Source organism: Uloborus diversus, chromosome 3 (assembly GCF_026930045.1).
Source record: "Uloborus diversus isolate 005 chromosome 3, Udiv.v.3.1, whole genome shotgun sequence".
NCBI lineage: Eukaryota > Metazoa > Arthropoda > Arachnida > Araneae > Uloboridae > Uloborus > Uloborus diversus.
In genome coordinates this window covers 188119999-188147504 of record NC_072733.1, presented here as the reverse complement: position 1 = coordinate 188147504, position 27506 = coordinate 188119999, and the positions used below count along the sequence as shown (strand labels likewise).

General features: G+C 30.8%; 1 protein-coding gene across 1 annotated transcript in view; it reads right to left on the bottom strand.

Annotated features, from left to right (window-relative positions):
• LOC129219091 (rap1 GTPase-activating protein 1-like) overlaps positions 1-27506 on the bottom strand; it is a 64442-nt gene that overhangs the window by 17140 nt on the left and 19796 nt on the right. The window contains exons 3-10 of the mRNA XM_054853410.1: positions 25144-25197; positions 21767-21850; positions 21373-21473; positions 16675-16804; positions 15878-16026; positions 15629-15794; positions 5168-5443; positions 583-644 (exon numbers count right to left, since the gene is read on the bottom strand). Coding sequence (XP_054709385.1) covers positions 583-644; positions 5168-5443; positions 15629-15794; positions 15878-16026; positions 16675-16804; positions 21373-21473; positions 21767-21850; positions 25144-25197 — 1022 coding nt within the window. The remainder of the gene's footprint in view (positions 1-582; positions 645-5167; positions 5444-15628; positions 15795-15877; positions 16027-16674; positions 16805-21372; positions 21474-21766; positions 21851-25143; positions 25198-27506) is intronic.

The following is a 27506-nucleotide window of genomic DNA, read 5'->3' as shown; positions in this document are numbered from 1 at the left end:
CTGTACTCGTATAATCATAGTACTGAACTGATCAGTGTGCAATGTTTCGGATGGAGGGGGGGGAGCAGCAAGAGGGGTTGGGGTCGGGACTTTGTGTTTTTTTAGTGTTTTCTTTATTTACTAACGTCCTGCCAAAATGCAGCTTTCCCCTAATTAGTTGCAACACAAAAAGCATATAATCATAGTACTGCTATTGCAATGTTTCGGAGGGGGTGGGGGGGGGAGGAAGCAAAAGCAAGAGGGGGGGTTGGGACTTTGTGTTTTTTTTAGTGTTTTCTTTATTTACTAACCTCCTGCCAAAATTCAGCTTTCCCTAAATTAGTTGCGACAAAGTCTATTTTTTTACCTTCATTGACTGGGCTATAGGTATAAAGCCGAGTTTTGTATTAAATAAATGCAGTGTGTATTGATTCTATGCTACAAAACAAAGTTTCCGTCTAAAAAATCTGGAGCACAAATTTAAAAAAAATTCTTAATTCTAATCCAAAATAATTTTCATTTTTATTTAGAGGTAAACAATAAAAACAAAAAGAGATACATTTTACACTGTGATTTTTAAATGCAACGTTAATGTACACATACTTATTAATTGGACTTTGAGATGATAATGGATCCAAAATTTGAGAACTCTGAGCTCGTAATGTCTAAAACAAAAAAGAATGAATAGTTAAAAATCATGCATTCTTGTATTGGTCTCAAGAACAAAAATCTTACATGCATGCCAAGGTACAAATATGAAAGAAATAAAATGCAAATTAAGTGAAAGAAACAAAAGGAGAACAATTAAAGCTCATCACGTACTGTCTCACTCCACAAGAAAATCAAATTTCTCAATTGTTTAAGTGCTCTTAAAAATTGATGTCTTAAAAAGTTTTTTTCTACCTTCTAGTCTCTAAAAGAGAGTTTTTAACTTTTTTTCACACTAGGGACATAACAAATGGTCCTTTTTAAGGTTTAGCTAAACTGCACTTTCTTGCTGTAAGAGAAAAATGCATTTTCAAGATGCTAAACTTAATATTGAGGCAAAATCTGTAAGAGGATGGAAAAGGAAGTTATTTTTCCCCCAAAAAATCATTGCCAGGATGGTGTTCTGATATGTTCTGGCACAAATTCATCAATACATATATGAATAATTATCACACACAGTTTTAAATCATCTCATTTTTGCTGATTCTGTTATAGGATGACTTATATCATTGAAGACATGTTTAAAATTAAATGCAATGAACTCTCTTAGGAATACAGTTAAACCTGTGTAAGTTGACCTCTTGCGGTGCACTACTTTAGTGATCAACTTAAACAGGTGGTCAACTTATAGAGGTTGAACCATATGGTATAGATCTAATTCTGAGCCTAAAAATAGTGGTCAACTTTACAGGTTTTACTGTATGAGTGAAAATGCTTTAAAAAAAAAAATAAATAAAATAAAATAAAAAAGCAAAGCTACTAATCAGATAAAAGAAATACCTGTTTATTTTGAACTTTTCTTGTTCAATTTCACCTCTAAGGTATTTATTTCGTTTTTCAGCACAGTGTTTTTCTTAGTTCATGCGATTGAATAACTAAATTTGTACTTTGACTCGTCAGTCACATTAGCTTAATCTTCAGAATGATTACCGCTATTTATGAAACAGCAACTTGTATACAATCAACTATTTGTCTTTTATGATATTTTAAATATAATTTTTATTAGTTTCATTCTTCATTTAAATTTTTTAAAACAATTGAAACATATTGCATTACAGAATTTTAAACAACTAAAACAAAAATTAAAACGGCAATTCAGTGTTGAATATGACATTTAAAAGCTTGAATCCTACTCCATCACAGAATTTTGTTAAGAAATTTTCAAATTATGTTAAAAAAAAAAAAGTTTTCCAACTCAGTCCTGGCTTCTTCTAGTAATCGGGGAAAATTATGCATAAAAAAAAATCCTACAAATTTAGAACTTACTCCTGTTTTGAAGTCTGTTACTTAGTATTACCATAATTTAATTTAAACAGATGGCATCATGAAATTGTACATCTAGAATACTGATCAAACTTCATAAACTAAACACGAGTTACAATATATTTATTAAGGAATATAAATTGAATTGTAGGGAGGGGGGTCATCTTCAATTCCCCTTGAAGTGAACGCTAAATATGTTTAAAAGCTGATATATTAAAAAACTAACAATTTAATGACTAAATAAAGAAACTTTAAATTAATTGATGCAACTATTATAGCAGCAAAATGCATTTAATTTAAAGCTTTGCCAGTTATATTTAGTAATAACGTATTTAAAACTAATTTTGCGGTCCCTTGAAAATTAACCTATTGCTGTGAGAATCAAATATCCGGAGAATCAAATATCAAATCAAATTCCGGCGCGGTGGTCACAAAAAGGGACACCAATTTTAAAAATTTCTTTAAAAAAAAGTTTTTTCTTTAAAACTCCAAAAATCGCTGCATTTGTTGCTTTTATTTCTCTTTAATGCACACAGATGGCAGCACTATTAAATATGACTCTTTTTGTTGGCTTAATTTCTTGTTTAAAATACCTCTTCAAGCTCAAATACAATATTTTTTTCAAGATTTTAAAATTTACACCATAAACTAAATTAGTCAACCATTTTCCCTCAGGAATCCTGAGCTAATCAATCATAATTTTGCAAAAGATTCGAGTTCATTTTTGGAACTCGAAGCATAAACAAAGTTTGGAAAGAAGCATAAACAAAGCTTCTTTCCAGGTGTCCCCAAATGTGGACACCGCCCGTCTAGAGCATTGATCTCACTGTTGTGGGTGAAAGATGTAATTTGATACATTTCAGAAAAGGGGGACCAAAAGAATAGTTTACAATGGGCTTTTGTTTATTTATTTTGGGTTCTTGACCCAGAACAGGTGAATTTGAAGGTCCATGACTGCACACATTTGAGATCTGCTTTTCCTACCAGAGAGTTGTATACTTTTTTTATTATCAGCTTTGATATTATTTTTTCTGTAAATGGTATTATACAGTCATATTTTTTCATTTAATATTTTATAGCACAAAGGAAATGCACATAAAGCAAGAACAATGTGCCAAAAATATTTTTAACATTTTAAATTGCTTATTTAGATAATTTTATATAATCTATATGAACTTTCTTGAATTTTACTTCATCTTTATATTGGAATTTTTATAGTAAAAATATTGAATTTTGTGTTCTAAATATTCTTAATGGCATAAATTATTGAAATAATTAGTAAAAATGCTTAAGAGCTTAAAATATTTGAAATTACTCCAATTGTCATACGAGGTAAGCATAACCACTTCAGAAAACAATTTCTGCTCTAGGAGGGCGGTGGTCACAAACGGGGACACCACCCCCAGCTGGAGGGGGGGAATTTAAAAAACTTTTGACTCTAAAACCAATTTATCCCATCCATTGTGTTTTTTTATTATATTTCTAAAATTTTAATGACCCGCGCCTGTAATGGTTAAGACAAAGACAAAACCTCTGCCTTGAAAATGCATTGTTCACGGCAAAACATGTGACTCCCTCTGTCGTATTGTTAAAGTCCACCTGCTGAAGCGAGTCATTTACATAGCCACAAAGTAGGAAATTTGAAGTTTCTTTGATTTCTCCGGGACCCATCATCAGACAGAGACCAAATTACCATGAGATCATCTGGAAAGTATACCCTTTCAAACAAAAAAATATTTTTTCAAATTGGTCCAGGTGTCTTAGAGAAATTGGAGAACATACATAAAAAGTCACAGACAAATGCTTAACCTCATTTTTTGAAGTCTGTAAAAAATAAGAAGCAACTTTATTTATTGCCTTTAAATAAAGTTAAATAAACCAAAAAAATCAATTTTCATAGCATATTCAAAGAGAATGCATTTTCAAAATGTTTGCTAAAGAATAGAAACAGTAAGTAAAGGAACTTTTTAAAATAAAATAATTTTAAAAGTAATAAGGACATGAATGTCAATTTTTATAATTACTCACTTGGTTGTTGGGAGTTTATGTAAACTAAAATGAAGTTTTCCCGATTATTTTTTGCTAATTTCCTCGACTTTCCATAAAATTGCATTAGATTTACAGATAATTCCATGGTTTTTTGGTTTGATTGTCTTCCTAAATAGCTGTGGAAAGCGAATTTTTTAAATAGTTCACGTTGATGTAATTGGGAAAAAAGGAGGAGAATATAATTTAATGCAATATAGGCTATCATTGTCATTATTACTGTGATTATTCAAAACACTGTAATCGCTGTGAAAGTGAAAATTTGGAATGCAAACTTTTTTCTTTTTTGTTTGAAAGTGCCCATTTACCAAAGAGGGGAAAAAAGGATCAGTGAAAATGATACGTTTAAGGGGGTGATGCACTTTTTGAAACTTTCTTAAAAGTTCAAAAATAAAAATAATTACTTTAATCACTATTCTAATAGTTGAGCTTCTACTGCAGTTAAAGTTGTTTTTTAATTGTTAGAAAGTATAAAATTATAGTAAGTATTTATTTCTTCAATGTTTAATTAACTTAAAATCTGGAAACTGTTAAGACTTTCAGTTTTTCTGTTCCGGAATATTTATGGAAATTTTGCTCCATGATTTGATTCTCCTAAATTTGATTCTACTGAATTGATTGACTTATACGCAAACATATAACATAACTATTTTAATGAAAGGGTCTAAAAAGCTTATTAGTGATTGCTTAATAAATGTCTGCCATGTTGAAATTTTCAATAGCAATCCAAAGTTTGTCACATTCTGAAATACAAAACTGGCGGCGCCGTTACTAGACTTGAGTGCTATACCCTTACTTTTAATTATAAAGTAAAAAAGTTAGGGTCAATTTTTTTTGTTTTAAGAAACATCAGTCTATAGATGCTTTTCAAGTACTGTGGGTCGCTCTTTTCTCCAAGTTAAAATGTGATGCTAAAGTCCAGTTTTTAAACAAACTGGCGGGAATGCATGGGTCAGGAACTAATAATCAGTGATTTTTTCAAATAGATAATAGCTCGGTAAAAACTAAGGTTTTTTTTTTAGAAATGGAACATAAAAATAGGAACTTGTAAAGACTTAAGAACCAAATTTAAAAATAAGTACATATGAGCATTTGTAAGGATGCATGTGAACCCTGTGGATCACAGACTTCATAAAACAAAAAATACTAATGGTATAAATATCATACTTACAGATGGTGTTGTATCTCCTGTTATAGTTCCAGTTAAACTACTGTTACTTGCTCTAGAAGAGGAGCGCTTTGGTGTGTTGTGAGCTAGGTTTGATTCAACTGAATGGCTACGATTACGACCACTTAGAGCTTTGCGAACAGAATCAAAAAATCCTGAACTTGTGCCAATAATTTCAGATTTGTTATTTTCGGAGGGAATAGAAAAACCGCAAAAATCAAGAGTTCTTTCAAGAAGATTGTCATGAAGTGCTTGTAGTAAAGAATCTCTGGTTCTCCTCTACAACAAATAGGAAAACAAACAATTAAGCAAACATGTCAATCACAGCATAGCTTATTTTGACAAATAAAAGAACTACAACCATGTTAAAACAGGACCAAAATATGCTCAAATAAGTTTAGTCAAAACTTTGACTCAATCCATAATTTACAACAATTCTTTACACTCTCACATTATCATGGGTTTTTTTTCTAAGGTCTGTAGTAAAAAACATTTTGAGTTATTTTTCAAAGACTTTTTGAAGACTTTAAATACATTTTTAATGACCAAGAAAAGGGAAACAGATGACAAAAAGAAGCAGAGAGTATATGGGTTGATTTCCCTGTAGAAATCCGCAATTTACGTCGGACCTTGGCAAGGTCGTGCACGGGGGGGGGGGGGGGGGGGTAACGCCAAAAATGGATTTTTCTTCTTGAAATAATTATCAGATCATCTTAATTTTAGTTTCATTAGAAAGCTTGAGAAAACTACACCCTCAGAAGTTTTTTCCCAGCATTGCAAGAGTATAAAGTGTCTAAATTAACCAGGGAAAAAGTTATGAGCATTTTTATGCAAGGGAACATGAATTTTAAATTCAACATTTAAAATTATCTGCTCCAGATATTGATTTTTTATGGAGTAAATTTATTTGAATGAATGCAGTGTTGTTGTCATTTTTTCTCAAATGTGGACAAATAAAATTCTTCAACTGTTTTAAGGATTCTCCAATAATGGGGGATTTAAAAATTTCCTTTTGATTACTTTTGTTATTTAATGTGTATTTATTTATTAGTGCAGCCCAGTGGCGCAGCCAGAAATTTTTTCTGGGAGGGGTTTTCAAAATCGAAAATTCTTACTTTCTTCGCTTTCATTACCCGCTGAAACATAATTAATAATTTGTTCTGATATCACTATGACTGAAACGAAGAAAATGGGTAAAAGTGCTATATACAGGGTGGTTATAAAATAACGTAAGGTGTTTAGAGCCCTCTAGCAAGTGAAGTATTGGACAAAACATTCAACTTTAATGGTCATGCATTGCAGAACATGGGATTTCCATTTCTGCAATAAAAAAAAATTGTATCAACAGTCACCACCAGAAAGAATTTTGGCGCTGCAAAAACATATTACTTGCGAATACTAAAGAATTAAATGCCAAAAAACGCTATACTTGTCAAGTTTTTTACTACAAATGTTTGTTGCTTACAAATGAGGTTCAATAAAACCAACAACAAATTTAAATTTTAACAAAAGAAGAATAATACCAAAAGTAATCAGGAAGAAATTTTGGCATGGAAGCAAGGATTTCTTTTGTGAATAATATTTTCTTGAATTGAATAAAAAGGAGTGCTACCCCACGTTGGGCTTTACGTATCGAGTGTATGGCAGCAACATTTCTTTGATAGCAGTTTTATTAGTCATGCATTTCCTACGGTAAGGGCACAGTGTTCGCCCAATCTTCACCTTGTGACGTTTCGCCATGGGGATTTCCCAGGGTTTGCCGACAAAAATTAATCCATATATATATCATGATATATATCACGTTATATATCCAATATCTATTTTGAAAATATCATGATATTTTGATATTTTTGTTATTTATTCTTTCAACCACGGTATTTTCAATGTAAAAATTGTATTAATCATAGTAATATTGTTCATTTACATTTGAAAAAAACCAAAACGTTATGTACTATATTTTTGTGATCTATTAATACATCATCAATACAGTAAAGTAATATAGTATTCCTTTTTTATTTTATTTTCATAAAATTATAAGAATTATTTTCATAAAGTTATAAGTAATAAAATTATAAATAATAAGTAAATTATAAGTAATTTTAATTCAGATTAAAAGTACTTAATTTCATATTAAAATTTGGTCAGAAAAAAAATGTTTTATGACTGTGTACCAAATAATATATATAAGGGTTCAAAGGCGGGCTACAAGGCTAATAAATGGACTTTCTCATTTAGACTGCGATTCCAGGCTTAGAATGCCAAAAATGTACGGTCTTAAGCAAAGAAGAGACCGAGGGGACATGATTCAGTAGTTTAAATTTATTAAAATGAAATATGTCACTGGGATAAAGTTTAGCACTGAAAATAGGACAAGGGGTCATTGTTTTAAGCTATTTAAATCTCAGGCTAACATGGATATCAGGAAAAATTATTATTATAGCAGGGTAGTGGAACCTTGGAACAGCTTACTGGAAGAGGTGGTAATGAGCACGGCAGTAGATAGTTTTAAGAGGGCCATTGATCTTCACTGGGAATTGTAAATTGACTAGGACCAGCCTAGCTGGGCATAGAGCATGTTGCTGGTCATCACTTTTGTATTTGTATATTATTTCTGAATCATATAACTTAGTAAAACTACCTAACAGAAAATTTTTTTGTAAAACAGCTAATGCTAAATTAAAATTGAATAAAATGTGAAATGAAATGTTAGATATAAATAATAAAAGAAATCTTAATTTAAGCATACTTATTGTAATAACAATATAAGAAAATAAAGAGTGTTTTGAAAATGCATTTACTCTTTTAAAGACTTGACTTTGTGCGGATTGAAAATATTGGACATATATAAAAATATCCGATATATATCAAAATATCAGATATTTTCGAAACCTGGGATTTCCTAACGGTGTGCATCTACGACATGTTCCCAATATCTCAACTTTAACAACTCGAATAACGTTTCAGGTAGGAGACATTAATCCCTCCCTCCCGGATGTGTGGACAATATTGTGCATTGTATGCAGTAAATGGAAAGTAGGGGAGAAGGGGGCTAGAGTGGACAAGGGGTTACTGTGGACGTCTGGAATAATTCTGTTATTTGTTTTTTCAAAATTTCTCTGTTAATTTATGCATAATGACAACACCAACATGCACTTTCATGTGTAGTTCCATGACAACACACTTGATACTTCAGTAGTTAATTACAAAAGAAGGTTTTCGTAGTGGAAAAGTAAATTTTGGATTTTCTTTTAATTATTAAATTACGACTATTTTAATTCATTTTTTTCAAGTAAAATGAGATAAAATATCATAAATAAATGTACAGTCAAGTCCCGACTTACACGAGGGATGCGTTCCAAGACTCCTCGCGTAAGCCGAAATTTCGCGTTGTTGAAAAGTGTTGTGTATATGATTTTTCTATTAACATACCCAATTATTTTAGACATTTTAAAACACCTTTTAAACTGTTTCAGACTATTTTTTAATCATATATTACCGTTTCTTACATAAAAGCTGAATTTGTACCGTAGTTTTTAAACAATTGCATTATTCAACATAAAATATTGTTATGATGCACAAAATCAATGATCAATGGAAGAGAGAGACATAAAAAAAAAAACAGTATGTACAGTATGTAGCAATAATAAAACACTGCACTGTAAGATTACTAAACATTAGATACAATAAGTTACATTTATAACTTAAAAACTGAAGATGATTTATCCTGCACAATCTGATCGTCATTCAAATATATTTTTAAATACAGTAGCTTCACATTTACTTTTATAATCTGGATCTATACGGATTGCCTTCTCTTAACTTTTAGTTGTACGTATGAAAGATTCATTCGTACCTAATTGCAGTGCTACCTTCGACCCACTTTCTAGTTGTTCAAGCATATCAAAAATCTTTACCTTTTCTTAAATTGTCGCAAACTTTCACTTTTTGTTTCCAGCTTCAAACTTTAGATGAAATAGCGTGCCTAGGTGCCACAATATTTCATTACCTTTCATATTTAGAATAAATAAATGAAAAATATGAGGAGTGGTGATACATGCACAATAATGATACTAATGTTTATAGTGCAGTATGTGGAAACTTGTGAGTCAGTGATGCTGAAAGAATGAAAGTACATTCACGAATTAGTGTTTTGTAGTCAATTAACAAAGCCAAAACTTAGCATCACGATTCCTTTCGAAATATTTTCGTGTTGAGAGCGAAAAATTCGCTTTAGCTCTAAAATTCGTTGCTCCTGAAAAACTCGCGTTATAGCCATTTCGTGTAAGTTGGATCGCGTTGTAGCGGGAGTCGACGGTATTAAATATATATTTTGATATTCAGTTCTGCTGTGCATAGTTTTAGTTAATAATTAAAAGGCTTAAAAGAAAAAACGTCCCATGGGGTTAGAGTGGACACACGGTGATGGGGTTACTGTGGACGAATGGTAATGAGGCTTCTGTGGACTCATGCTCACACTAATCCCTTGCAGCTCTGAGCGAGAAAAAAATAAGCAGTTAAATATAATGTATTTTATGTTATTTGCCTGATTAAATTAATTTTAAGAAGTATCAAATATATGCATTTAATTACAAAGGATTTTATGTCCCATTTTTTCATATTTTAGGTTTCATTTACAAAATAAGATTGATTCTTGCAAAGTGATGAGTTCTTTTACAAATGATTTTATTTACAGGGTTCATACTCTATTTGGATGAAAAAATTCCATGACTTTTCCAAGACTTTTTCATGACCTTGTTACATGAAGATAATAGAACTATTTAATACGAAACTTGCCATTTTTTGAAAATGAGCATTAGCAAAACTTCCACGTTAATGCCACTATCTCATCCAAGCATTTAATAATTGAAAAACAATCAGTGTACACCTAAAAAAACTAAACTTCGTATATGTCTTCTTCATATAAATTTAAGTAAAGTAAAAATACAGTGAATCAAATATAATTAAGCTTAAATGTGTAGTTTTTTAATGTGTATTTTTTTTTTTTTAAATAAACAGGCAGAATGATAATGAATGGGACAAAGGTTAATTGAGTTATTACTAAATTTAAATAAATTTGCTTTAAAAGGCTTTAGTGTCAACAGTGCATTTAATCATCCAAATAACTTGACAGTACTTTGGCTCTTCAAAGTAATGAAACATTCTTTGCTAAATTCATGTTTCTAAACCAGATATTTATTTAAAAAACACATTCAGTAGTGAATATATCTAGTGAATATATCTTCTGATTTAAATCTACTTGTTTACTTATTTTCACATTTTCAAATGCGTAAAAATTAATAGGTTCAGAAATTCTGGAACACAGTGTTTGATTCTTGACATTGAACATAGCAGTGGGTCGCATGGATCACTTTTGCGAGCCATATGTTGGGCACTACTGTTTTATGGTATTAGAATTCCCCTACTTATGTATTCTATCACCTGACTCATGTCTTTATTTCTTTAAACCTTCAAGAAATTAAGATAAATTTAAAAATAAATGTTATACAAGTTATGGAAACGAACTCGGATGCAATTGAATTGCGGTTTTTTTTTTTTTTTTTTTTTTGAGTGCGTGTGGCAAAAATCAAGAACGTGCAAGTTCGCTACTACAGAATATAAAGTATAAAAAATTTCAAAATAATGGTAACTTCAAAATGAGTGATGACCAAGCAGTGAAATCGCATTGCAAAAAAAAAAAAAAAGTGTGGCTGCTACAGAAGTGGATGCAATGAGATTTCAAAATTCAGATATATTTTTGGGATCGTTCAGTTTTCCAGTTTTAATAGCTTTTATGTGCTATACTGTTAAATCACTCAAAATGTCTAATGCTCTTTAAGCAACTGCTGATTTATCTTTGCCCAGGACATTTTTCCATGACTCTAAATAAATTTCCATGACTTTGAATGAAAATTTCAATTTTCCATGACTTTTCCAGGTCTGAAATTTGCTAAAATTCTTTTCCATGACTTTTCAGGATTTCCATGACCCGTACGAACCCTGTATTTATTTATCTATCATATTAAGTTTTGGGATTTTATTCTTTACCAATTGCTTCATAAAATGATTTATTGAAAAAGATAAAATTATGACATTTAAAAAGGATTCTGTGGGTTTTTTGCACATTTTTACAACCTTTTTTTTAATAAATAAGTTTGGTTTATTGATAAATCAATTTACTGCCATTTTCACACATTTTTCATCATTATTTTTTATAAATCAAATTACCAATGACATAAGCCTTAATGACTTTGTGTTGGCCAAGTTTATGAAAAACAAATAGCATTTTGCACTATGTTGGACGAGTAAAGGCCGTATAAAAATCAACTGATTTCATTATGCATTTCTTCTGTGAAAAAGGTGAACAAAATAGTGCTTTGAAGCACAGAAAAATTATTCTTTTTCCACGATGAAAAACATAAGTCCCAAACATCAGGAAATGAAATTGTAAGGAAACTACCATTTCCAGATCTTGCTAGTAGCACACTACAAAAATTATGAAATGCTACTGATTATTTCTGTGAAACGTTGCGGGATTTCACGGGTTTTCACCTATTTCCCTGTAAAATAAAGTATCATTGGAAAAACGTTTTATGAATTGCTTCAAATTGCACGAATGTCGACTCTTCAATGAAGTGAAAAATAATTTTAGCTACCAGTTTAAAGATTAACTGAGTGTATTTATTAAGTGTATCGTCCTGCGCTTGATTACGGCCCATCCAGGTTGACTTAGCTCTCAATGAGAGATCTCCATATCCTTCAGAAATATTAAAGAATAATTTCACGAAGGTTGCTGATTTTTAGTGGAAAACGTTCAAGTTTTTGCAAGTGATGTTATTGGCAGAAATTGGGCACATGAGTTGCACATTAATTTCCAGGAACCTTTTTGAATCGTTTTTTACAGTGCATGTTCTACTTGGCATCTCACATAACATTTAATAATGATATCTTTATTAAAGTGTTAAGTAGAAAAAAAACTTCTTTTCTGCATTAAAATAGCCTTTTTTCATCTAAATAAAAGTGAATAGCTTTCAAACATTTTAATTTGTCTTTTAAATAGTTTCTTTACTTTTAGACAATTCATAGCTACAAATTAATATCTTAAACTTTTATTATTAATTAAAATTTGATTTGTTAAGGATAACAATTGGCTAAGAAATATGCTATTTAGGTTAAAACTTATTTATGTTTTTAAACCCACTGTTTTGCATAGCTTAATTGGTATTCTAGCTTGTCCACACTAGCCCCATGACATGGGGCTAGTGTGGACAAAAAACAACCTTTTTTGAAATTTTTTTTATTAAATAACTGTTTGGCCAAATGTTTTAATATATCAATTAAAATAAGTGCGAAAGTGCAAATTATTGTAAAAAGAATAGCAGGTGTATTAAAAACAGTATAGTGCAGCTCTGGTTAGTTGAGCTGTGACCTGGACTATGTTTACCTGTTTTAGAGGAGTTTAGTGAAAAATAGACGCGTTATGGGCTCAAATTTTGGTTGGACTATTTTTGAAAAACTACTAAGAAAGTTTCTCAACTCAACTTAGCGCCAATTACCCCTCCTAATTTACCAAAACAGAGGTAAACATTGTCCGAGTCGGGGCTCAACTTGCCAGAGTTTCACAATATTTAGTATATGTTTTTTCCAAAAATGCAAAATTTGTCCACACTAGCCCCCTTTGCCCCTGCCTCCATGTTGGTCATATTTAAACATTTTTTAGTAAAAATCAGACTTTGAATAAAATTTATAAATATTTTATCAGTTAGCATTTTATTCTTCAATATTCACAGTAATACATCTTTACAACGCCAAAATTTCCCCTGGTGATGATTTCTGGTACTAATTTTTTTATTTCAGAAATCAAAATCCCATGGTCTACTGTGTACGCCCATGAAATTTGCTAATATTTCGTCCAATATTTCACTCACTACAGGTCTCTGAACACCTAACGTTATTTTATAACCACCCTGTATTTATCATTCCGTTTTAATTGAACCTTAAATTCATTTAATGTGGGGTTTTTTGGGAGAATATTTAAAACTTCCTCTTAAAATACATCAATGTCTTTATGAATGTCGAATTCAAACTAATTACAGTTTCAATCTTTCTCAATCAGAATAGGAAAGGAGCCTAAGAAAATCCTGTGTGATAGGCTTCCTCTCTCTAGGCTTCCTTAAAAAGAATTTGCACAGTGCTGGAAATGCTGAGCTATCATGATACCCTTTTGCACTTTAATGAGATCGTTTTAACTCTCTTATGTCCATAGAGGTGCTCATCATGAAATATTACTCGTACATTTAAGAATTGAAGTGTAATTAGTGACGGCTTCCCAATCAAAAACAGTAAGAAATTTTCTCGAAATCTATCCCGCTAGAAAAGTTTAAATAGTGTTTTTTCCCCTGATTTGTACGGAGGAAATGAATGCGTTTGAGTTCTGGGAGGGGTTCTAACCCTAAAACCCCTCCCGTGGTTGTGACACTGGTGCAGCCCAGAGACTTATCGCAAAAAATGTTATTTTGAATTTATAATTACTATTTTCATTATCGTGGTATTGAACCTAGTCGGGACCTAAATTTTAGTTTTAAGGTTACTGAAGAATAGTCTAAGCTGATGTGGATTTTGAGGAACTGGCGCCCTTATTCCAATGGGGAGTTTGGGAGAATATTATATTTGTTCAAAAGCGAACTTTTTGGCGCTAGTTTTTCAATCCTAATGTTTTTATTCCCCCTTTTTTAAACGTATACAGCTGATACTATTTTGAAACGTTTCTTTGTTCTGAACGTCCTTTTTGGAACTATTTTCCTTATCCAGGTAGAGATTTTAAAGTGACAGTTGACCATATTGTAAAACTGTTATACTTATTCTATCAGAGGTTTATAGTGACCCATTTCCTTGTTACAATGGGGACTTTTAGAAGAGTTTTGTCTTTTCCTAAAGGAGAGTTTTGGACACTATTGTCTCCATTCTGATTGGATTTTTTAAGAACTGTTGTCTTTAATCTGATGAAAGTTCTGCACTCAATCATTGATTTTACTTATGAATCACTGTCTTCAATCTAATTGTGATTTTTATGGATTGTTGTTCTCACCCTAAAAAGGTTTTTTTCTCTCCTAGACTAATCTCCTTATTCTATCAGGGGTTAAAAGAGACTGATTTTCTTTTTCCAATGTGAACTTTCAGAAAAGTTTTTCTTTTTCTACAGGAGAGTTCGGTTATTAATCATAGTAGTTCAATTATTAAAAAAAAAAAATGTGCGCTACATTTTTATAACATAGTAATACATCAATAATATAACAAAATAATACAATATTCCATTTTTTACTTGTAATTTATATTCATAAAATTATTAGTAATGTAACAATTTGAATTCATATTAAAAGTGCCTAACTAAATATTAAACATCACTCAAAAAACAAGAAAATGGCTTATGACTGTGCACCATATAATAAATATTATTTATTTTAAATGAATAATATGTAAAAGTAGCTAACAGAAGAAAAATTAGCAAAACAGCTAATGCTAAATTAACTCCATTAAAATTGATTGAAATGTAAAACGAAATATTAGACATAAATAAGAAAGAAACCTTAATTTTAAGTCTACACATTGTAATTATAATATAAGAAAATAAAGTGTGATTTGAGGATGCATTTACTATGATAAAGACTTTTGTTTGTACTCATTGAAAATACCCGATATATGGATGCCTCAGTTGCCAAATCGATTAACTCCACTTTTTAAAAAAAATCATCATTTCTGCTTTAATAGTACTTAATCAATGCTTAGCATGTGAACTTATATTAAAGTATTGGTTCAGTACATTTCTGACCATGTGATGGCAGAAAATGTAACATAAGGTCCTATTTACTCCAATGGATAATCTTCTTCATAAATTTTCTCGACTTTTTGTTTTATGGAGTTAATCGACTTCGCAAATGAAGCATCCATATATCAAAATATTGGATACTTTCGAACCCTGGTTCTAACGACCCTTTTAGCTATATTTCTCATTATTCATTCGGATATTGTGGTTTTTAGGAGAGTGTTAATTTTTTTTTTTTTTTTTTTTTTGCAAATTTTTCTTAATCAAATGAGAATTTTTTGAAACTAAGTTTCAAATTTTAATGAAGATATTTAGGAACTGTTGTCATTTTTTGAGGGGAAAATGTCACACTTTTTTTTCCAACTAAGTCAGTTGGTTAAACATGCATCACTGGACATAACTTTTATTTTCGAGGCAGACAATCAGCAAGTAAAATTAATGTGACAAAAAGTATGTTTAAAGATTGTCCCTCATACAATCTGTCTAGTTTAAATTGAAGAATATAAGAATTACTAGTATTGATAAAACTTTGCTTATGTTTTGAATTTTATTTTTTTGTGATATATGATTCAACATTAAAACACTAAACTTAGTAAGTTTTGTCTTACATCAGAGTATTTAAAAGGAAAATACAATTTACTTACTTCAAGACTTGCAAATTTTTTTGCTTTCAGAGAAGCTGTTTCTGCATTAATCAGCTTTGTCAAGAAGAAACTTCGGAAATCTTCCGACTTCGTGAAAATTGCAGGGTTAGGTAATTGTGGACCAAAGTACGGAACATCTTCCCGAAATGTGACTGATATTTTATACCTTAAAAATGAATACTGATTTTTAATAAACATATGCAAATAAATAAATAAATCTCAAATTAATTCAAGTAGAAGGTGCTTTACCTTGTATTAGGAGTTAATGGATCAATTGCTTGAACAACAATGAAAGTGTGCAGAAAATGAGATGCTATCATAGTGGGCATAAATGGAGTATTTTCATCTTGAAATATCACAGCAACAACATCATTTCCAATGTGTCGTTTCCTTTGAAGCTATTATTGAAAAAGGTAATTTTGGGAAACAGAAAATAAATTAAAACATTATTAATGAAATCAATAATTCAAAGAGACTAAACATTAAATGACAGATATTTTTAAATAGAAAAATAGATTACATTTGAGACAAGTTTGAAAATTATCAATACTAAATGTTATGTATATACAAGGAGAATAGTGGCAATGTTTTATATCAGTGGTGCTCAACCTGCAGCCTGCAGGCCATTTGTGGCCCTTGAAACGAACCTGTGTGGCCCATTGTATTATTCAATGTCACAAATCGAAAAACACTTTCTAGAAGTTCCCAAAACAAGTGCCAAACTGTCTTAAACAACCCGGCAGCAACCAGAGTCACAGTTTATTAAAATTTTAATAATATTAACATTTAAAAAATTTATTACACGCAACAAGTCTCCTATTTTGAGACTCACACATATAGAGAAGCAGAACTCAAGAATTTATATTAAAAAAAAAATGAAATTACAGTATATTTAAGTAATAAATGCAAAAAAAAAAAAAAAAAAAAAAAATTGAGTTTTGTAAAAATGATAACAAGACGATAGAATTGTATACTGCCTGGAAGAAAATAAAAGTTTCATTCTCTCTTGAACTAATAAAATACATAAAACATTCCTTGAAACTTACCTGCTGTGGGTCAGTTGATGAGTAAGGAAGAAGTGTAGATACATGAAACATAATCTCAACATTTTGAAACCAAGTGTAAAAGGCATGATCTCCTGTTAAACCATCATGAGTATCCAATCCTCCTCTGAAACTAAATTAGAAAAAAAAAAATCATAACTAGCATCTACCTAAACTTCATATTTTTTGCACACATGCAATAATATTTGCAATAATAGCCATAGGAAGACAGAAAATTAACTATTTAACTTCAAACCTATTACATAGAAATAATTAAAGTACTTTTTTTCCTCTTAATTTTTTACTTTAACATCTATTTTGTGTGTAACAATTAGTATGCAGAATCATTATCCATGATTTATCAATACAAAAATAAAATATGCTCAACCTCAATAACATTAAACAACTATTTTTTTTTTTCAGCATCAATATTTTATTAAATTAAAATAAAACTGCAAAGAAAGAAAAGTTTTGAAAAAAATCTAAAAATAATAAAGATAATTTTCTAACTGAAGAATCCATTTCAATCTTACTAAGGGATGATGAAAGTTAAAAAGCCACAAGAAACTAATGCAGTTACACCATTGAATGTTTTATGTTCAATAGTTCAGTACACACATCTCATTTCTTAACCCAAAAAATTAATATCATTTTAACTGCTATTTCATTTGCATAAAATTCTGAAATGCATAATGCCATCTCTTCCTGTCCAGCTATTGCATTGAGTAACTTACAAATAGTAGGCAAATATCAGCAGTAGTTGCTCAGACCAAGGACACCTCACATAACACAAACTTTAGTTGAATGGACATTTTTTAAATTATTAATGCTGAGCAATTTTTAATAGAATTTCAATTGTTCTTGAAATTAATAAATAATAGTGAAAGGACCTACTCAGTCCTTTGCAAATATAAAAATAAAAGAAATTTAAATTTAAGGGCTGCCATCAAGTTCTGCTACTAAAAATAATTGGTTTAATGGCTTGTAAAATGAAGAATAGTCCTCAAAATAATTGCCAGATGTAGAAAATAATTGAAGGGTATGGGGGAAAAGCCCATCAGGCAGCTTTTACTGGGAAATTAAATAATGATGCAGTGGATGCTGAAGTATACTTTTCTTATTAGTTTATTGTCTTTTGACAAAACTCCATGAGTCAATTGAAATATTTGTTCAAAAATGCATGTTACTGGAGGAAAAGTCCATCAGTCAAACATTCAAATGCGTTTTTCTAAAAATTAGCTGTGTTTTTTGGTCGGCCGGGGTTTTCCCCTGTACCCTTCAGTTTCTAAAATACTCTCATTTTTTTAGACCAGTGTAGATGTCATAATAATGTAATGACACTTTGATAAATAGCCATACAGTAAAGCCTGTGAAGTTGACCACCTGTCCAAGTTGATTTTTTTTTTCAGGTACGCACACAGAATTAGTTCTATGTTATATAAATCAACCTCTATAAGTTGGATCACTGAAGTAGTGCACCATAAGTGATCAACTTACACAGTTTTCACTGTATCATGGCTGTGTGGCATATAAGCAAGGGGATAGACCTATACACAGAGCAAATTTTCATTTAGCTACTTTTTAAAACGCTTATTTTGGAAAAAATAAGCATGGTAAAGTATTCTGTTTTTTTTCCCCTCTGGAAAATAGGGGTAAACTCATAAGTGAATTTTCAATTTTTTGCCCTAGGAAAGGGAAAAAGGGAGTTTTTATGCATTTTAGTCATTTTTTTCACTATAATAGTCATCGTTTTCTTTTTTAAATTATTAATTGTGAAATAATCTTTTTCGTCATTTTGACAAAAATAGTTCATAGTCACTTTTGCTTCAAAATAGTAGCATTAATCGACATTTTAGCCGCCACACAGTGGAGTATTTGACTGAAATTCCTGGCCAAAACTAGTTTGAAATTTTCACTCTTCTGAAGACAACACCCTTCTGTGTGTTTGTGGGCTGTACAGTGAAGCCATTCCACTTAAAGACAGGAAACTTTGTATACAAGTTGTCTGAAAGCCTGATGTTACAATTTGAAACTCGATTTTTTTAATTTAAATTAGAAATTGAAATATTTAATGTTTTATCCACGGTTTAGACTTTTGCATGTTTACGACCGTAAAAACGATCCTAGTGAACGTAGAAAAAAAAAACCAATGCATCACAAGATAGGAAAAATAGTTTTCTTTGAAAATATGATTTGTTTGAAGTTCTAACGTAATTAACCGAATTTCTAGGAATTTACAAAGGGAGGTCACTTTTTCGACTTTTTTCAATTATTCAATCAATGTGAACTAAAATTCCTGCATCCAGTATTCTAGTAATGTTATGGCTCTGAAACTTTTAAGGAAATAATATAAACACCTTATCTTTATTTAAAGCAAAAACGGTGAAATTATGTTGTTTCACTGATTTATAATGAATTTTTTTTCAATGAGTTGAAATAAAAATTTTCAATAATTTTCACTCGATCCGAAACGGATGCAACAGTTGCTTGCCAATAACGCTTTAACAAGTGATAAGTAAATATGTTTAATGTGATATGGCTGTTTTCAACATAATTTTCTTCGAAGATATGTAATTAAGTGCACTGTTCGAAAAAAAATATATATAAATAAAAAACGTTTAAAAAATCCTAGTGTTCTGTACAAAACACTAATTTGAAATTTAAAAAAAAAAATCAATTTTATCCTTTCTGTTCGGTTTCAATCATTAAAACCCTGAGTTAATCACGCATAAAAGGAATTGGTTTCGGGGCTACAAAGAACCTTTTTTCTATAGTAAAAAAAAAATTAACTAGTAAGTTATAACTGTAAAAACACTCGAAAATGGATATTCAAAAGCTTTTTGTTTTTGAATTTTATATATTGTACATATACCCGTACCTTGGGTTGATCCTTAGTTTTACATAGCCTGATGTGTCCCGTTAAAAATTGTGTGAACAAAAACTTGGAACTAAAATTTAATACAACTTCAATTTTACAATGAGTAGGTAAAATGTCTTAAATGTGGATAGCTCGCTAGCGTTAGGAGAAAATAACAAATATACTACATATAAGGGAGAAAAGACTCCCCCTCCCCCGGCACATTATTTGCAACAATGATCTGAAAAAATATAAATATTTATTAATTTTATTTAAAATTTATCTCAATTTTAAGGAAGATAAAATTTTCTTAACGAGAAAAAATTTAATTTATTACCTCATTAACGTACATGAGAAAATTAACATAATTAAATGCAAACACATGATTTAGGGATTCAATGAATTCCTTTAGCGATGCATAAAGGTAAGTATTTTAAAATTAATTGGACGATTCTCATTCCATAGCTTACACTTTTATACATTCATGAAGCGGTTTCTCGTAACCCTGAAACTCGTGTCTGAAATTTTATTGTTGTTTGTGCGCTTAAATATGTTGATTTTTTCATTCAGTAGTACTTTTGATTACTTTTTACAAATTTATAAAATCTTTGTAGGTAAACTCAGTTTAAAATCATGACTTGTCACAAAACGATTGGATTATGCACTTAAAAAAAAAAATTTAAAAAAAGGGCAGTTGTAGGCGGAAGATTTTTTTGCAGAAATTAGCACTAGAGACTTTGCCAAATACGATGCAACTTTCAAAACAGCCTGACCGAGTCCGACACCCGTTTAAAAAGCTTTCTCTAGTTATAAATTAAGGCGAAAAGCCTTTAAAAATCTTCCGTACCAAGTTTTCTTTATTTTTTTTTACAAAAAGAAAATAAAAATATTTACTTTGATTTATAATTAGCACAAAGCCCTGACATTTCTTTATCCCGTAACATTGATTTGGGTCAATTCCATTCATTTATAAAGCCACAAAAAAATCTACATTGAAACGTAATAATTAAGCTGAAACGTAACAAAAAAGCGAAAATTCTCATAGAAATCTCATCTTTTACCAAGGCTATGAGCAATTGTATGTGACTCAGGTTTCCAAAACAGGTGCCGATCGATGCACCAGTTAGTCAACTATCATAGAATAAATTTTCATAAAAACCGGGTAAATTTTTAATTTTGGACTTTTGGCCAGGATTTTCAGTCAAATACTCCACTGTGCGCCAGTGGCAGCCCTGAAATTTGAGAAATATTGCTTCCCCATTAAATCTTGTAAAAAAGAAAGAAATTAAGCATGTACAGTACATAGGAAAATTTAAGATATCATTAAATAAGCATTTTTCAATGATATTCAAAAATTTATATTTTTATAATGAAAATGCAAAATGTATACATAAATGTACATAGCAGTGAATAAACAGGAAAACATTTTAAATACTTTCTTGTAATCAAAAGTTCTTATTCAAAATAAAACAAATCAATTTTGCAGGACCAAAGTTGTCCAAGATTACAACTGATATTTTAATTTTTAATCTGTTTCCCACCAGGGGTGCTGCAAGCTGAGGGGGGGGGGTTAAGTCCCAGATCATGTCATCAAACATTTTAGGGGTCCTTTTAGAGGCTTTCTTTGGGGGGGGGGAGAGGGGTTCTTTATTGGGGTGCTGCTTCATTATATAAGAAAGGAGTGCACATCACTCTTTGAGGGGATGGACACCCCTGTTTCTACTCTCTTTTTGTATTAAAAGTTTTTTTTTTTTCATGTATTTTGATTTTAGCACAACTCTTTCTTACCCATTACTATTTTTAATAAGAAAAGTCAAACATATTAACATAAATGAAATAGTTACCCAGTGAAACCTTTCAATTCTATTTTTTCCCCTAAAAATTGCAGGAACTCTTCCATAGCAGGACTATGAAATTCATTTCCAAACATTTCTTCTTCTGTAGTCTATGAAGGACATAATTATATATTTAATTAAATAGATAAAATTAAATTTATAAGGCTTTATAATTTAATGCTAAAAGCAGTAAACTTCAAATATTATGTTTTAAAAATTATGCTTTTAATTTTATCAGGGTATCAAATCACAAAGATACTTCCAAAGTCAGCTGTATTTTGCAATTTATTTTTCAAAAAAAGATAAAGATTAAAATAGAAATGAAAATAAATGTAATTAGCAATCAATAGAGTCAGATATGAATACGTAAATAGTCAAAATTAAACTATGAATTTGTACTTACTTGACCAGCTTTTTGATAAATGACACCAAATTTTAGTTTATTAACCAAAACATGTTCATCAAAAGCCATAATGAGATCAGAAGCCTGAAAGAAAGTTGTAGTAAGTAGGATTCACATTAAGGCTTAGAGCACTGCAAGCATAAATATGAAACAATTACAATAAATACAAAAGGGGAAGCAAGAAACATGAACATATGAAGCAAGACACTTCATGTAAGAAACAAAGTATTGTTGAGCACAATAAAACCCTTAATGCAGCTAGCTTACTACAAGAATGACCTACTTATAACCTACTCTTATTTATGATTAGATTAAAGAGGTAGCTGAAGATGAGTTAAGACATACATAAAGTTATAATGCAAGTATTTTAGCCATCAGTTTTTAAAATGAAATAACTTTTTTTTTAATTAATTATATTCCAAATCACATTTTGAACACAAATGACTTCTGTAAAACATTCTCTTATCTTCATTATTCAGAAGGAATGCTTCCACTATTTAAAGCTAGAATGGCGTTTTTGAAGATGAAAGCTAATGTTCACTAACATGTTTTTATCATATAAATAATTTGATTTAGTCAATCAAATTATTTACAGTTGGTACATTCATTGATAAGGATGTATTGTATTTTGTAAACTAAAGTGTATTTGAAAAATTTCCAAACTGAATGCAGTCCGTCAAGTTTAAAAAAGCCTTCTACTCAGTAACCATATAAGAGTTGAAGCATTAAATATGGAATATTTTAGAATCACATGGGTGGAAAACTTTTGGGACAAATGACAACTGAGTGAGAAAACATTAAATACAAGATATGCTGGATCAGGGTCTCACTATGATGTAAAGGAATTGCTCTACTTTTCATGTTTATTTGTACACTGTTAAAATACGTCAATGTCACTCAAAGTTAAATAACAACAAAGTTCAGAGATCATTTAAGTTGACTTAGACATCACAAAAAGTGAATAAAAAACATGAATTTTAACTACCAGATAAATATCTTCTTAAACAAAAAAAAAAATCTATGACATACATAAACTGTTTTTCAGTTTAGTAAGTATATTTGAAAATAGAGCTTGAATTCTATCATGCATTTTTTACTCTAATAATAACATTCAACCCCCCCCCCCCCAACCAAAAAAAAAAACACTTGACATGTGAGGGATTTTTTTTGTCTAGGACAAGTAACATAGACATACTCCATATACTTTTGATACCTAATCAAACTCTACTAAAGGAATCATTAAATCAGCTAAGGATTAAACTTTGCAACACAGTTAATCTTTTGTTTTCTGAAATTAGCAGAAGTTTCTTATTTCATAAAGAGTTCCTGTATGGCTCAAAATGCTAATATGGATTGGCAACAGTCAATAGAAGAGGAAAAGGGTATAAGGCAGCACACAAAATGAGACAGATGGGTCTGCGTCTGCTCATCTCCTGTTCTTGTGTGGCTGACGCTGTGTTGAGATTTCTGAATGGAGCATGGACGGATTCTAGAAAAGCGAGTGCATGCATGATGGTTTGGAAAAAACTAAATTCTTCAATGAGAAGCCTGCTGTCTCGAAAGTATATTTTTAAGAAACCAGCAGCAAAAGTGAAAGATTTTCACATGCCTTATCGAAAGTCGGGTCCTTGGGTGCCAATTGGAATTGGCTAGGGAACAAGTAAAGCTCCGAGTCTGCTATTCGGAAGATAAATAAAAGCAATCCTTTGTACTCATCATGGAATTTGAAATTAAACGCTTTCATGGGCTTGGAATTTTGTAGAATTGTTTCATGCCTAAAAGGAATGTAAAAAGGTGCAGATTTGTATTGGTATTTTTATGGTATTGAACACTGCGTGAAATTATATTTTTTCTAAAAGTATTATCATATGTTTCAAACTTTAGATGGCTTCCGTGGGAACTTTAAACTAAAAAACAGTGCTATTTTAATATACAGGCGTCCCTTGTATAACACAGTACTTCTACAACACAGTTTCGATATTAAACAGTACCAAATTTGCGATTATTATAACATGGTTTTGACATTACTTGGTACAGAACTTTAATTCATAACTACACGGTTTTGATGTAACACCAATTTTAAAAGAAATAATTCAATTTTTGTTCAATACTCTGTTAAAAAATGTATGATAACAACTAAAAAGTTTTTACTTTGTTTTTATGACTTTTACGAAAAATCGTCTGTCTTGGGCTCAAAAGTTTGGTTTCCCTGTATAACAAACACTAACTTTCAACTTTTAAATACATACTTGATTTTTCTCATCAATGTTCTAAAAGCAAAAAGGTGAATATTATTTTGTTTCCAATGCATTGTAAGAAAATAACATTAGGAATGAACAGCTAAATTTGGTAAACGATAAATGTAGTCGAAACAAAATATGAAATAAAGTAAATAGAATGATTCTATTTATTTTATTTTAAATTTTGCTTTGTTGTTGTTGCTCAGACGAACTTTACTGCTGCAGAAAAGCAGATATTTTCTCTTATGGAAAGAGTTTTGTTCTTAGTACATAAAGAAAAGTGGATTAAGTTTCTTCTTGTTGTGCATAACAGTTTTAATTTAAGGTATGTAAGATGATTAAGTTTTATCATTTATAACAACTCTTATTTTTAAATCAGTGGGTCTTTGTATATTCTGGTTGTCAGTTTCCATTTATATGTTCTATTGAGCTGAAATTTCATCAGTTATAAAATTTGCACCTTATGAATTGGTTTCGATATAACACAGTACAGATTGAGATGATTTATGATATGTACATGATTAATTAGGTTAAAAAATAAGTAAAAAACACATTTATAAAAAAGTCTAGTATAACATGGTTTCGATACTACGAATTAACCGTGTTACACGAGGGATACCCTGGGTATGATTAAGGGCATACACAGAAATTTTGGAGCTCACCACAAATAACTTTCAAGCCCCCCCCCCTCATATTGTTAACCCTATATCCCTACAGATATTTCACACCACATTTTAAAAATCTCGGGCCCCCCTTCAGGCTTGGGCCTGGGCCTACAGGTGTCACCTACTCTCCTCCATGTATGCCTCTGTATATAATAGATTGTCAATATTTGAATAGGTTTGAATGTCAATATTTGTATAGTTTTACTGAAGTAGAAGAATTGATTTAGGGTTTTTGTTCAATGTTTAATTTATGTATTCATGTGTTAAAATCATGTTTCATTTAAGAATTTATTTGAACATGAAATAGGGGGATTTTACTTGTGATGCGTTTTGTGACTGGGTTATTGTTTGGATATTTTCCCGTACTAAATATTAAGCAATACATTCCTATTCATTTATTTTTTTCTTACTACTCTGATTCTGATGAAAGTATACCAATGCAGTTTCATTCTACAATAGAAAAAAACCTTACTTTAGGAAAGAAAACAGCAAAAAACTTGTCGGTAGTAATATCATCACACAAGATCTGAAAAGAAAACCAAATTAATAAGCAGTTCGGAAGATTAAAGAAGGAGTAAGGCAATCAATTTTTTCGGTAAAAACATATAGCAGTAAACAAAAAACTACAATTATCTACACAAAGAATCATAGAAACAATGCCTTGATGAATTGAAATAAAAATTCACGTGTGAGTATTTCAAGCTAGTGCTCCAGCGAAGTTAAGAACAACTATCCATGGACGGATACAAGTGAGGGGCGATCACCCCTCCCTTGAGAGACTCGACTGGCATTTTTCGACATTGAAGTTTCAAAATATTATTTTTTAGACAGTCTGCGAAGAATTTAAGGGAGTTCTCAGCCAGAAATATTTCAGAATATTTCAACCTTGATGTCTTAAAACTGCAATTTTAAACCATCTTTGGTAACGTTAGAGGAAGGAATGAGGTTCAAGCTCTTTCCTCTGCTAATTTTTTGAAACTGTAGTTCCAAATATGTAATTTTAAACAATATTCAATAATGATAGGGAAAGAGGGTCCTTAACTGTCTATTTTATTCAAAATTGAAGTTCCAAACATGCAATTTCGCTCTTCCCTTGAAGAAGTCCTGGATCCGTCCCTGCCACTATTTTTCTCAGGATTTCAATTAAATGTATGGATAATAATGAGGACATATGTTTCTGAGTATTACAAAGTATTACAAAGTGGAAATAAATAAATACGAAATTAGAAGCTTTAATTCAATGTAAATGTTTCTTAAGTCGTTTTTACATTTATTCCTTTGTGGGAAAATATTCCAACAAAAAGTTAACACATTTAGGTAACAAACTAAAGAGTAACAGACAAAAATAATAAAAATAATACATTTCTGCTTCATTTGTTTTCATCAATTTATATCCAAAGAGAGCAGTTACTCTTTTCAAATAGTTTTGTTAAAGTTTTTAGGATACCATTAAAGTCATACAAAATTAAGATATTCTTTCTATGAACCCAAACAGACACAATTATACAATAAATACAAATACAAAAGTGACGACCAGCAACAGGCTCTGGGACCAGCTAGGCTGGTCCTAGTTAATTTACAATCCCCAGTGAAGATCAATGGCCCTCTAAAAACTATCTATTCTCTTGCTTATTACCACCTCTTCTGGTAAACTTTTCCAAGGTTCCACTACCCTGCTAAAATAATAATTTTTCCTAATATCCATGTTAGCCTGTTAAATAGCTTAAAACAATGACCCCTTGTCTTGTTTTCAGTGCTAAACTTTAGCACCGTAACATCTTTCATTTTAATAAATTTAAACAACTGAATCATGTCCCCCTCAGTCTCTTCTTTGCTCAAGACTGTACATTTTTAGCCTTCTAAGCATGGAATCTTAGTCTAAGTGAGAAAGTCCATTTATTAGCCTTGTAGCCTGCCTTTGAACCCTTTCCAATACATTAATGTCTTTACGTATAAATTATGTAGTTGTTACATATTAATCATGTAGTTGTTTATAGGAGGCCCTGACTTCAAAAGGTTATTAAAAAATAAGAGATCATATATAATTAGTTAGGAATTTAAAATAATTCATCGTATAGTAATTTAAATCAGTGTTTATTTTATAATTTGTTGTTTAGTTTAGTTGATTTTTGTACTGGAATTGTAAAATAAATTTCATTTCTATGTTTGGGTAGGAAATAGAATGTATGTGTAATCAGTTTTTTTTTTGCTTTTTAGTTGCTGGGTATTTTTTGAAGGCGTTTTTTTTTATTCAAAAGTAATTTATTTTTCAAATGAAATAAAATGTCATCCCTGGAAAATACAAAGTCCTCAAGCTGTACTATAGCTTTCATCTTGCTGGTATCAACTGTTGAGATACAGTTGTTGTTAAAAACACTTGAATAAAGTTATTAAGAACATTAGCAATATCACTATCGTCCTGAACTAAAATTCCGAGTTCATCAACCAGTGGCCTAATATGACTATTTCAAACTTTCCTCGAATTAGCGTATGCAAAAAACCTCTTTAGATTCCTGTCTATGTTATCTGCCAGTCTTTGCTCCAACTCTCTTTTCTGAATCTGTACCAAATACTTAAATTTACGCCTTGACTTACAATACTGGAGCCTATCTGCACAGTGACCAGTTTCATTAAACCTATGAAAAGTGGCTTGCTTGTAATTTAGAGCGTCTTTAGTTTCCCTGGAGAACCACATCAGCCAAGTTTTTGTGTTGACACCCTTTCTCCTAAAGTATAGTGCCTAGAAAAAGTAGTGTGCCGATCAACAGAGAAAAAGTGAAGTCAGATCTGAGTAAAATCCAGACGGCGCTGCGCCCTGGGAGCATGTTATGTTTC